At 36.8% G+C, this 13,849-nt stretch overlaps 1 protein-coding gene across 1 annotated transcript in view; it reads right to left on the minus strand.

The window, feature by feature from the left end:
* LIN28B (lin-28 homolog B) overlaps positions 1 to 13,849 on the minus strand; it is a 115,248-nt gene that overhangs the window by 54,217 nt on the left and 47,182 nt on the right. The window contains exon 3 of the mRNA XM_027057182.2: positions 7,103 to 7,287. Within this exon, the coding sequence (XP_026912983.1) occupies positions 7,103 to 7,287 (185 nt within the window). The remainder of the gene's footprint in view (positions 1 to 7,102; positions 7,288 to 13,849) is intronic.

Genomic DNA, 13,849 nt, shown 5'->3' on the forward strand with positions numbered 1-13,849 from the left:
CAATGATTTTTTGGGTTTGACCAAAAGAGCAAAACAAACAAATGAAACTAAATCAAAATAAAACACTTCTACACAGCAAAAGAAACCATTAACAAAATGAAAAGGCAACCTATAGAATGGGAGAAAATATTTGCAAATCATGTATCTGATGAAGGGTTAATATTCAAAGTATATAAAGAACTCATACAACTCATTAGCAAACAAATAGTCTGATTAAAAATAGGCAGAGGAACTGAATAGATATTTTTCCAAAGAAAACTATATGATGGACAACAGGTACATGAAAAGGTGCTCAACATCACTAAACATCAGGGAAATTCAAATCAAAAGCACAGTAAGATATCACTTCACATCTGTTAGAATGGCTATTATAAAAAGACAAGAAATAACACGCATTGGTGAAGATGTAGAGAAAAGGGAATGCTTGTGCACTGTTGACAGAAGGGAAGGGAGACCACATCTACAGCAGACCCTTATCACTGCTGCTCCTTATTTTCACTTGCATTGTGCTGTCCTATATTTATCACAGTTCCTTTTGAACAGCTTTTCAAGTATTTGGGCAGTTTACATTGCTATCTTCTTCCTCCTGGTTCTCTGCACCCAACTGTCCCACTGTTGGTGGGAATGTAAATCATTTCAGGCAAAATGGAAAACAATATGGAGATTTCTCAAAAATTTAAAAATAGAATTACCATATGATCCAGCAATTCTACATCTGGGTATATATCCAAAGGAAATTAAATCATTATCTTGAAGAGATATCTATCCCCCACCATGTACTCTGCAGCATTATTTACAATAAATAGCTGAGACACAGAAACAACCTAAGAATCTACTGACGAATAGATAATGAAACTGTGAGATACACACACACAAATATTAATCAGCCATAAAAAGATGGAAATCCAGTCATTTGGGACAACTTGAATGGATCCTGAAAGCATTTGCTAGGTGAAATAAGTCAGCTAGAGAAAGATAAATACCATATCATCTTACTTATCTTAGAATCTAAAGAAACCAAACATACAGAAACAGAGAGATTGGTGGTTGCCAGAGGTAGGGGTTGGGAGCTGGGGGGAATAAGTTAAAGTGATCAAAAGGTACAGACTTCTAGTTGTAAGACAAATAAGTTCTAAGGTTTCATGTACAGCACATGGTCTAAAGTTAATAACACATATCATGTATTTGAAAGTTGCTAAGAGTAATGTTGAAAATCTTATCACAAGAAAAAAATTCTAATCATGTGAAGTGATGGATATTAATTTAAACTTAGTGTGGTAATCATTTACATATATGAAATCATTATATTGAACACCTTAAGCTAATACAATGTTGTATGTCAATTATATCTCAATCAAACTGGGGGAGGGGAGGTACAATTCCACTTCTATTCATGAAAAGGCAAAACTATAGTGACAGAGAATAGGTCAGTGGTTGCCAAGAGTTTTAGGTGGAGGAGTGACTACAAAAGACACAGTTAAAAAAGACAAAGGGAAATTCTGAGGATGAGGAAATGTTGTGAATCCAGACTATGATGGTAGCTACATGAACACGTGTGAAAATTCACAGAAGTATACATCAAAAGAAAAAAGTTAATTTTACTATATCACAATCTTAAAAATAAAATAAAAACAACTCTTCAACCAAACAAAAAACCCAGAAATATACCAATGCTTACTTTTTAAAATAGAAATTTACTGGGGACACCTGGGTGGCTCTTTAGGTTAAGCGACCGACTTCAGCTCAGGTCATGATCTCATGGTTCATGAGTTTGAGCCCCACATCAGGCTCTGCACTCACAGTGTGGTGACTGCTTGGGATTCTCTCTCTCTCCCTCTCTCTCTGTCCCTCCGGAACTCACGATTTCTCTCTCTCTCAAAATACTTAAAAAAAAAAAAGAAATTAACTGGAATTCTGGCTTTCTAGTACTTTAGGAAACCAAAGCAATTATTTAATACCATTATTTTAAATACTCTGTAGGCTAGGAGTTGAAAGTATTTTATGCCAATAAGTAAGAAATACTCAAAAAATGATAGGATGTGTCAAAAGGACACAGAAACCAGCTGGAAGGGGCTCCTAGTGAGAGAATCTGGGAAATTTGAGCATTAAAATACATAACACAATTTATTGAAAAAAAAAAACCCCAGAAATTCATGATCCATATTGAAATAATAAATGAAAAATGGAAAGTTTGATAAAGAATGGGATATTTACATGGCCTAAAAGTATCTCACCACAAATTGCTGATTAATCACAAAAAGAAAAAGTCTGGGTGGACATCTTAACCATTTCATGTCAGCACCATTTCACACACTGGATTTTTTGAAATACCTCTTTCCCTGACTTCTGAGATAAAACCCTCTCTTGGTTTTCTTCCTATTTCCCTCCTTCTAACTTAGTGCCCTTTGCTATTCCTCCTACAATTCCTGATCCCTAAATGCTGGAGTGCCCTAGGGCTCACTCTGATGGTGATCTCATTCAGTCTTAAGGCTGCAAATATTGTCGATTTGCTGAATATTGCCAAGTTTTTATCTCTAGCCCTGGAACTCCAAACTCCTGCATCTACCTGCTTAATGTATGATTTCCACTTGGATGTCTACAATAAATCTCTAACTAAATATATCTGAGATCATACTTCTGATTTCGTGCTCCTTCCCTAGTCTTCTCCCTCTTGGTAAATAAATGGTCCCTCCATCCTTCTGGTTGCTTAGGCCAAACAAATCTTGGAGTCATCCTGAATGTTTTACTTTGTCTCACGGTCCACAGTGAATCCTGTTGTCTGTCTGTACGTTCACAATGTCAGGGTTTTTGTCCCCACCTCTACTACTACCATCCCAATCTGAACCACCATTATGTCTTTTCTGCATAAATGGAACTGCCTCCTTAGTGATCTCACAGCTTCCATCCTTGCCCCTCCACTTTGTGCTGTCATCACAACTGCCAGAATGACACTTTTAAGGAGATAAATCAGCTCATGTTACTTTTCAACTTGAAGTTTTCCAATGACTTCCCATTTTCCTTCAAATCAAAGTCCTTACAATGGTTGACAGTCTTACAGGAATCTCCTGCTATCTTCCTTCTCTAGTCTTGACCTCTACTACTCTCCCTCTCTTCCTGAGTCCAATCTAGCACATGTGTAAAACATTCCAGAACTATAGTTAAACTTTTTATCTAAAAGACATGATAAGGGGTGCCTGGGTGGCTCAGTTGGTTAAGCATTTGACTTTGGCTTAGGTCATCATCTCACGGTTCATGGGTTCGAGCCCTGTGTCAGGCTCTGTGCTGACAGCTCAGGGTATGGAGCCTGCTTGGGGTTCTGTGTCTCCCTCTCTCTCTGCTCACGCTCTCTCTCTCTCACTCTCAAAAATAAACATTTAAAAAATAAAAAATAAATGTAAAGAAGACATGGAAAAATAAAGGACTTTGTTTTATTTTTCTTTACTTGACGTGTATGTGTGTATATATATATACTATCTCTCTCTTCAGGGGCAGAAAAACTACTTTAACAGGTAAGTGTACCAGTATACACATTTTCATGGACTTTTTTTTATATATATAAAAAATAAGCTCCTAAAAATGCAGATGAAAACTGAATTTATTCTCTTACTGATGGCTTTTCAAACCAGGGTAAAATATGGACACGCAATAATAAGTGCTATTGAGATAACTAGCTATGAACTTGGAGAAAAGGAAAGCTAGATCCTAATAGTCCTCTTCAAAAACAAATCATACACAAAGAGAAGAAATAGTTATATGTAAAAGATAAATTAATAAAAATTATATAAGAAAATATAGATAGAAAAAAGAAAATACAGATAGATATAGTATATTATTAATTCTGTAATTTGTAAAGGCAAATAGCAATCAAGTTGGACAGCATCAAGGGCACAGTGACAGACTTGTCTGTATACAAATCCAAAACTTTAAAACTGTTTTTAGAAGTTACTATAATTAAATCTAAATTATATTTCACAAGCTGAGAAGATATTTATCTGTTTGCAAAAATGGTTAACATCACAAATATACAAAGAGAATGTGAGAAAATTGAAAATACATATTGGTCTCTGCCGCTGGTTCCTAGCAGGAACTCTTAAAATGTTTATCATTTCCTAAGTGAGAAGACCACTAGAATCATCTCTTGTTCTAACATCTCCTTTGTTCTAACATAGGACCATCTCTTATTTTAACAGGAGTCTTTGACCCCTGTTCCTGACACAGGACTCCTAAAACTCATATAATTTCCTTGGGTGACCAGGGTGTATTTTATTCTAATGAGGCAACTCTGGGTGACTTCTGGATGAGAGCTGGTCACCAGAAAGACCAAACCATGATTGGAAGCTTGGATTTTTCAGCCCTGCTCTCCATTCTCTTAAGAAGGGAGAAAGGCTGAAAATGAAGTTAATGATTAATCATGCCTATGTGAGGAATTCTCCATAAAATCCCAGTAGTGAGGAGTTCAGAGAGCTTCCAGATGGACCAACACATTCACAACGGAAGGGTGATGCACCCCAACTCCACCTAGACAGAAGGTCCTGTACTCGGGACCTCCCAGACCTCAATCTATGTTTTCTTCATCTGGCTGTTATTCTGTATCCTTTACCATATCCTTTAATAAACTGGTAAATGTAAGTGTTTCCCTCAGATCTGTGAGCCACTCTAGCAAATTAATCAAACCTGAGGAGGGAGTTGTGAGAACCTCTGATTCATAGCCAAACAGAAGTTGTGGGTAACCTCCAGACCCACTTCTTGGAATGACATCTGAAGTGTGTGGAGGGATACAGTCTTGTGGGACTTAGCCCTTAACCTGGGATCTGACTCTATCTCCTGGTAGATGTGTCAGAATTGAGTTAAACTGTAGGACACCCAGCTGGTGTTGTGGAGAACTGTTTGGTGTGGGGGTAAAATCGCCACACACTTGGTGTCAGAAATGGAATGCCGTGTGAAAGTAAAGGAGACACACAAGAGAAAAACATAGTAGGGAAGACCTGGGTTTTTCATAGTAGGAAAGAAGAAAATTGAGTTCTTTCCTAAAAAGCGAACTTACAAATCAATAAGAGCAAATAAACACCTCAATAGGAACATGAGAAAAGGACACGAAACATATAATTCATAGAAGTAAAAACTGAAAAAATAAAAATATATTTAACCTCTAATATAATCAAAGGATGCAAAGAAAAAAAATGAGCTGTTACCTCTTAACCTAAACCATTGGAGAATATTTTTTAAATGACATCATTCAGGGGCACCTGGCTGGCTCAATTGGTAAGGCATGTGACTCTTTATCTCAGGGTTGGGAGTTTGAGCCCACATTGTGTGTAGTTTACTTCAAAAATAATAAAATCTTAACATAAAATAAAATGACATCATTCAATGAGTAGTCTCATTTTTTTTAATGTTTATTTATTTATTTTGAAAGAGAGAGAGAGCACAAGCGTGGGCAAGTGGTAGAGAAAGGGTGAAAGAGAGAATCCCAAGCAGGCTCTACACTGTCAGTGCAGAGCCTGACACAGGGCTCCATCCCATGAACCATGACCATGACCTGAGCTGATATCAAGAGTCAGACGCATAACTGACTGAGCCACCCAGGCACCCCGGGCAGTCTCATTTTTGAAGGGGTTGTATGTTGGCCCTAATCATTTCTGGAGAGCAACCTGGAAATAGATAATAAAAAAAATCTTTAATGTTTATTTATTTATTTTGAGAGAGAGAGCACACACGAGTGGGGGAGGGAAAGAGAGAGAGTACAAGCAAGAGAGGGAAAGAGAGAATCCCAAACAGGCTCCCTGCTGTCAGCACAGAGCCAACTTGGGACAAATTCTCACAAACCATGAGGTCATGACGTGAGCCGAAATCAAGAGACACTCAACCAACTAAGCCACCCAGGCACCCCTAGATATCAAAAATTTTCAAATGCACTGTTTTTGATCCAATTTTTTCACTATTAGGTATTTATCCTAAGGATATAATCAGACAATTTTTCAAAAATGTACATATAAGGATTCCCACTGTAATGCTACTGATGAGGTCGAAGCATTCAAAACAGCTTAAATTTAACAAATTAGTTTATTAGCCTTGTTTAAACTCTGGTACATTCATTTCTTTTAATTTTTTTAATGTATATTTATTTTTGAGAGACAGAGACAGAGTGCAAGCAGGAGAGGGGCAGACAGAGGAGACATGGAATTGGAAACAGGCTCTGATCTGTCAGCACAGAGTCCAATGTGGGGCTCGAACTCACCTGCTGTGAGATCATGACCTAAGCTGAAGTCAGATGCTTATAAATTCTGGTACATTCAAAAAATAAATAAATTATGGGGCACCTGGGTGGCTCACTTGGTTAAGCATCTGACTTTGGCTAAGGTCATGATCTCACAGTTTGTGGGTTCAAGCCCCGCGTCAGGCTCTGTGCTAACAGCAAGGAGCCTGGAGCCTGCTTCGAATTCTGTGTCCCCCTTTCTCTTTGCCCCTCCCCCACTCCCTCTCTCTCTCTCTCTCTCTCTCTCTCTCTCTCTCTCAAAAATAAACCAACATTAAAAATAAATACATAAATAATAATAAATAAATAAATTCTGGTACATTCACACAGTGGGAATTTATGCAGGTATTTATGACTGATAGGAAATGCTACATGATATAATACTGTTAAGTGATTTAAAAAATGCAAGTTTCAAAAATACTGCATATATATTATGATTCCCACCTCTGGTTAGGATTTCAAATGACTTTTTTCCTGATTTCTTTACAATTTTTTTATATTTTTTATATATGAGTTATCTCTTAAAAACAGATGAAACAATAAATGTATTTTCCTTTGAGAAAACAGGTGAGGTGTTACGATGTACCGAGGGACAACACTATCTGTTGGGAACCTTGACTCCTCCTTTGTGATCTCAGAACAATCTGGTGGAAATAGCGCACACAGAGAGTTCAAACTGCAAGGTAGCCTATATTCCTGATAGAGTTTATTCAACTACACAATAATAGCATTTTATTTACTTTGGTTAGAATATATAAAGCCCAATAACATAGAAAATACAAATAAATTTTCAGAATTTTTTTCCAAATACAATAAACTCATAAACTAACAAAGTAAAATGATTACCTATCTCCCTTTGGTTTTCTTTTTTGTAGTGTCTTCCCTTTGGGTCTTCTTTCGCTTCCTAAACAAGGGCTCCCACCAGGTCCAGTTACCCGTATTGATTCAAGGCCTTTGGAAGATTTTTTAAATGTGAATTCCACTGGTTCTCCTTCTTTTAGGCTTCTAAATCCTTCCATGAATAATTTGCTCTGTAAAGAGCAGGGGAGGGAGACAGAGAGAAAGAGAGATCATGATTATCAATGTTTTATAAATTTTCTCTATGATTTTCAAATTCACAGAGCAAGATATTCACTATTAGCCATTACAAAGTATGAAATCTTTTTTTAAGTTCAATAAAAGTTACACCATTTTAAGGTTTCCTGTTGCAATGCTGGCAATAGGAGATAAACTAAGACCATTTTTTAAGGCAATTTGGTGATACTTACAAAAATTTTAATGTGCATATTCTTTGACCCAGCAATTCCACTTCAAGGACTCTCCTACAGACATACTCACACACAAAGGTTCAAAAACAAAAGAAGAAGACCTATATCAAAATTCACTGCAGCACTGTCTGTTAAAAAAAAATTACAACTACCCTAATGTCCACCAATGGGAAACCAATTTTACAGATTAGAGTGTAGCTATATAATATTATTGAGCCATGAAAAGATCTAAATGTCTCGCCATCTGCAACATGGATGGACCTAGAGGGTATTATCCTAAGTGAAGCAAGTCAGACAGAAAAGACAAAACTGTATAATTTCACTTATACGTGCAGTATAAAAAACCAAACAAATAAAGCAGAAACAGATTCATAAATACATAGAACTGATGGCTGGGGGGAAATGGGTGAAGGGCAGTGAGAAGAACAGGCTTCCAGTTACAAAAGAATACCATAATACCACCTACATAAAGAAGTTTTTAAAACATGCATGTTTATTTATATAGAGAGGAGGTTCTTTTCTTCAGTTCTTTTTTTCGGAAAGTGGGAAAGCTTGTTGGTATACACATTATTGTACGTTTTTGTTTTTTATAATTTGAAAGGAAATAGATTTTTACAGTTTGAAATATAGTGGATTTTTGTGGAGGGGAAAAAGTTTCCCGATTGCAAAAGTGTAACCTTGGTTACAAATATTAATTGGCTTTTGCGATCTCTTTTCATCAAAGTCAATGTGCCAATTCAAAATAACTAAAAATAATTAAATCATTAGTTTTATGTTTTCAAATGCTTTTGTGTGTATTTTATGGGTCTAATTTGGAATATCATGTAGTTTTCAAAGACTTTTATGAATTTGGGGGCAAAAGGAAGCAAAACTAAGTATGATGGGAGCCCTTGGGTCAAGTCCATTTCTTTAAGTAAACAGCTACACAGCTTTGAAAGAGCCATTTCATCTCTTTTCTGTTTATCCGTAAATTTAAGCGATTTGAGTTTCCCCACGTGTATTCTAAGGAACAATGAATGGTTCCAAGAAAGACTCCATGAAAACAGGATTTTGTGGTCAAATAAGTTTGTAAAATGCTCTACCTTGTTTCTCCTTAGATGAATCACATTAGCATATATTAAAGTCTCCGAGATTCCATACCCCTCCTCTCCACTCCCTAAATAAAAATTTTGTTTGACTGTGTTTATTTAACCCAGCAATTTCCTGACTGAATTGATCTCAGAGCCGTTTCTTTATGACTACAGTTGACAAGCACACTTAGGGAAATACCGGACCAGAAAGTCTTTACCCCTCCTGAGTCCATGACTCTAAAGGCAGCTAAATAATTACATACAACCAAACAATTACATGGAACAAATAAAAACAACACTTCAAAATTCAAGGCAAAGGGAGACTATTCATGGTGAAAGTGATAGGACACATGAAAACACGGTTTTTAACCAGTCATCTGATGCTTCAAATTCCTTCATGTGGAAGTCTGCAATTTGGCATCACCTTTATTGCTGTCTGATGTCATGCAGAAGTTAAGGGGGAAAACTCACAACTGCCTACACTCCTTAAAATAACAAAAAAAAATTTACGGTTTTTAAAGCTTTATTTAGTATTTTCAAATCTTCCCTCCCCCCCCCCCAAGCTTTCTCCTCACTAATTATAAATAGTTCTTTTGATTTCATTTCCTTTTTCACTCCCCAGTCAAGAAAGTCCAGATTATCAAATCAGATGAAGTGGAGCATACACAGGTCAACTATAGCAATTAAGAGAATAAAGGGACAGCAGTTTTAACTAGAGCTATCGTATGCTCATGTTTTGTTGATGTAATATAAATTCTATCGCTTATTTCCTCACAGTTCTTAGTATGTGGGTGTATTTCACCTTCTATTATTACAATTTTTGATAGGTATCATTTATAAGTGAATTGTTTCTCCAAATTTACAGTAAAATTCTACTCTAGTAGACCACTAAGTTCTGGCTATTCTTCATGGTATTCTTAAAGAATAACTTTTTAAACTCTATCTTACATTACTCCTTCCTAAAATTAGTATATAAGGCAATTTAGACTCATAATAATAGACAAATAATTGACTATCTCCTACCTGGTTAATTGTAATTGTTTCTTCATTGGCATTTCAGCATCAAGTCTCCTCCTTACTCCATAACATCTTCCATATCTACATATTCTCTCAGAATAAATCTTAGCCTATTAGTCTCAAAATTCTACAATACCTCTCCCAGACTGTAGACTGAGACCATCCATAATCTTACCTCTAGTTATACTATATATTGTATGATTCCAATTATATGACTTTGTATAAAAGTTAAAACTATGGAGATAGTAAAGAGATCAGTGGTTTCCAGGGATTGGGTGGAGCAGAGGGTGAAGAGAGAGAAATAGGTAGAACACATAGGAATTTTAGGGCAGTGAAAATAGTCCACATGACACCATAACAATGGATAGAGGTCATTACACATTTGACCAAACCCACAGAACACCAAGAGCGAACCATAATATAAACATATAGACTTTGGGGTAATTATGATGGATTATCGGTTCATCGATTGCAACAAATATACCACTCTACCAGAGGATGTTAATAATGGGTCTCAACCCCCACCCCAACCCCAGCTCCAAGAGGAGGGAGACAGAATCCAAAGTAGGCTCCAGGCCCTGAGCTCTCAGCACAGAGGCTGACGCGGGGCTCAAACTCATGAACCGCGAGATCACAACCTGAGCCAGAGTCAGACACTTAACTGACTGAGCCACTGATGCACCCCTAGAGATTGAGTTTAATTGCCAATCTTCAATATAAGTTTTGTAAGTCAATGTAGGTTTTGTAATGAAACTTCCATAAAACCCAAAAAGGTGAGGTTTGGAGAGCTTCTAAGTTGGTAAACATGTGGAGATACTGCAGAATCACGTGCCTAGAAGGGCATGGGAGCTCTGTGCCCTTCCCACATATCTTGCCTTATGCATCTCTTCCACCTGGCTATTCCTAGGTTATATCCTTTTATAATAAAGCAGTGACCTAGTAAACAAAATGTTTCTCTGTGTTCTGTATGTAGCTCTAGCAAATTACTCAAACCCATGGAGAAGGTTGTTGGAACCTCGAATCTATAGCCATTAGGTCAGAAGCACATGTGACAAGGTGGGACTTACAAGTAATGTCTGAAGCGGGGTGATGGGGAGCAGTCTTGTACTAAGCCTGTGGGATCTGTACTTAACCTGTAGGATCTGATAATAATTCCAGGCAGATAGTGTCAGAAATGAGTGGAATTGTAGAATACTTAGCTGGTATCGGAGAATTGTTTGGTGGTATGAGAAAAAAATCCACAAATTTGCATTGGAGTCAGTATCCTCTGGACTTTGGTAGAAAGCACAGTACTACAAACTCAGAGACAAAGGATGTTTATTATTCAGAGCAGTAGTAGAAACAGGTAATCAGCATTTTTTGTGCTGGTTCCACAAGCCCTTATTCCCACAGGGTGATAGGAATAAGGTCAAATGAAACCTACACACAGTGTGTTGCATTACAAGAAGGGAACACTGACCTTAGGGAAGCTGAATTTTTCATAATGGGCAGTAAGTATGCTTGCCCTTTACTCTGCAAGGAAACACTATCTCTGTGTTCCAGGGTTGTTTGCTATACAAACATCCTTGAAAAGGTAGCCCAGAACAAAGGAGAGCCATTGCCTCACTCACAAGACATGCAGCAATCTGAGAGAATTAGGGAAAATTGTCTTCCAACAATACTGAGTGAAAGCAGCTTTATACAAAAAGAGTACAGACCGTGTATTCCATTTGTTTGAATTTCTAGAACACACCAATCTAACCTATGGTAGGAAAACATTAGAATAGTTGTTGCGTGGGGGTAGGTGTGTAGACTGAGGCGAGACATGCAGGAATCTTACTGGAATGATAATATTCAAGGTCTTGAGAGTGGTTCAGATTACAAAAGTGGAGACATTGTTAAAGTTACTGAAAGGTGCACTTACAATTTGTGCATTTCATCATCTATCAATTTTACCTCAAAAAAAGATATTGAATTCTAGTTAATGATATGCATGCTGAAGGATTTAAGGAGGGAGTGTATTGATATCTGTAACTTCTTTTGAAATGCATCAAAAGAAATGGATTAATGGATCCACAGAGAGAGAACCGGGCAAAGTAATGTGAAAAAACAAGCATAGGAAAATTATTATACAGTCTAGATATTGAATATAATGGTGTTCACTGTTAAAATTCTATCAACTTCTTTGCATGTTTCAAATTTTTCATTTAAAAATATTGTAAAAATACATCTTTGACAGAGAGACATTATGGGTAAGAGATATCTTGGCATACTTACATTTTTTAAAAAAGTAATAAACAAATTGAAGTTATCATTATTTATAAAAGTATCTATCTAGTAAAGACCAATGTGTATATGGCACTATATTGGACATTACCAACAAATCTCAAAAAATTAAATGTGCTAGTGACTTACAATCAGACATTTTATATTACTTATATAATTGGAAAGGAGGGAAAAGGTGAATGGTGGAGGAGCAGACAGAAAGACAGAGAGTTGAATAAGAAGTAATAAATGAACATGAATGGAATTAAGAAAAATGAATAAAGTTCTTATATTCATCTACAAAGAGAATCTGCAGAATTAATTTCAGACTGTATACCCTGGACTGCTGGGACGATGCTTGAATTAGGCAGCAGGCAGGTGATTTAGAGAACAACATATGGGAGCAGAGATCATGAAACTAAAGCAGCAATTGATATTCAGATCCTGCTCTCCTTTTAAGAGTATTTTCTGAAGAGTTATACTTGATCCTTTCCTCCCAGGCAATTTCTACCTTCTGCTTGGGGCTGATTTAGCTTTGAGAACAGAACGATATTCACTTTTGTTGTAATGATTGGTGATGGGGATAAGTCCAGGGAACATGAACTAATGGGAAGTGTGCCCACTTTCCCTTTTAGAAATGAGCAAAAAATTAGGAACCTCTCATACCGCACATATAATAAAGATTCCAAGCTTATCTTTTTGAGTTTATCCAATGAAAAAAAAAATCACCAAAAACTCAGCTTTCCACAACTAAAGCTGCTTGCCCCCATCTGAAGCCCTACAAAAGAGTGACGTTTAAACTAGATTTTTTTTTACAAATTTAAAGAATTCTGGAGTTCAGAGAAATGCTTCAAGGATTCTGAAATTTATCCAAATTTCTATTTTAAGAATATTTTTAAAGTACCTTAAAATCTGTAATATAAAACACGTATATTATACTGCAAAGTAAGTCAGCAGAAACCCTAACAGGTTACCCTACGTGTGGACGTGCAGGTTTCAGAAATTTCTACAGGTATCTTTCAGTGTGTGTATTAAAATCTGTGCTTTTGATTTACAGTACAATACTACAGTTCTGTATTGCTCTTTCATTAAAGATTCAGGCTTGCTCATGGCCACTTACAAAAAAAAAAAAATCAAACAAGGGCAATTACTACTAGGGCACATGTGACATACACAAATGTGGCAAGACCCAGGCACATAATATAATCATCAGTTCTTTAATAACAAGTGAACACATAATATGCTTTGTTATAATACTTTGAGAATCATTCACTGAATTATCAGTAGATGTATGAAATGAAAACAACTACCTCTAAAGCTAGAGTTTTCCATTCACTTATTTTATTTTTTTAAAATTTTTTCAATGTTTATTTATTTTTGAGAGAGAGACAGAGAGACAGAGCATGAGCAGGTGGGGCAGAGACAGAGAGGGAGATACAGAATTCAAAGCAGGCTCCAGACTCTGAGCTGTCAGCAAAGAGCCCGACATGGGGCTCGAACTCACAGACCACAAGATGATGACCTGAGCCGAAGTCAGTCGCTTAACTGACTGAGCCACCCAGGCGCCCCTAGACTTTTCCATTTCTTGACTAAAAGCGGGACAGTTTAGACAATGTGCTGAGTCATTAAATTCAGGGTAAAACAAGTTCCATTATACTAACAATAATGAATTCTTCACTTGTTTCTACTATGTAGCCCAAAACTTCTGCATAAAATCATCATACAAGAGCAAGCAAATACTATGGCATTACTTCCTGTTGTGGTTGTTTTGAAAATAAAAATGTTTCAGGGGCTCGTGGGTGGCTAGGTCGGCTAAGCGCCTGACTCCTGGTTTTGGCTCAGGTCATGATCCCACAGTTCTGTGAGTTCAAGCCCCCCAGTGGGTTCTGCACTGACAGCGTGGAGCCTGTTTGGGATTTACTCTCTCTCCTTCTCTTTCTGCCCCCCCCCAAAACAAATAAATAAATTAAAAAAAAATGTTTCAAACATTCATG

Source organism: Acinonyx jubatus, chromosome B2 (assembly GCF_027475565.1).
Source record: "Acinonyx jubatus isolate Ajub_Pintada_27869175 chromosome B2, VMU_Ajub_asm_v1.0, whole genome shotgun sequence".
Lineage (NCBI taxonomy): Eukaryota > Metazoa > Chordata > Mammalia > Carnivora > Felidae > Acinonyx > Acinonyx jubatus.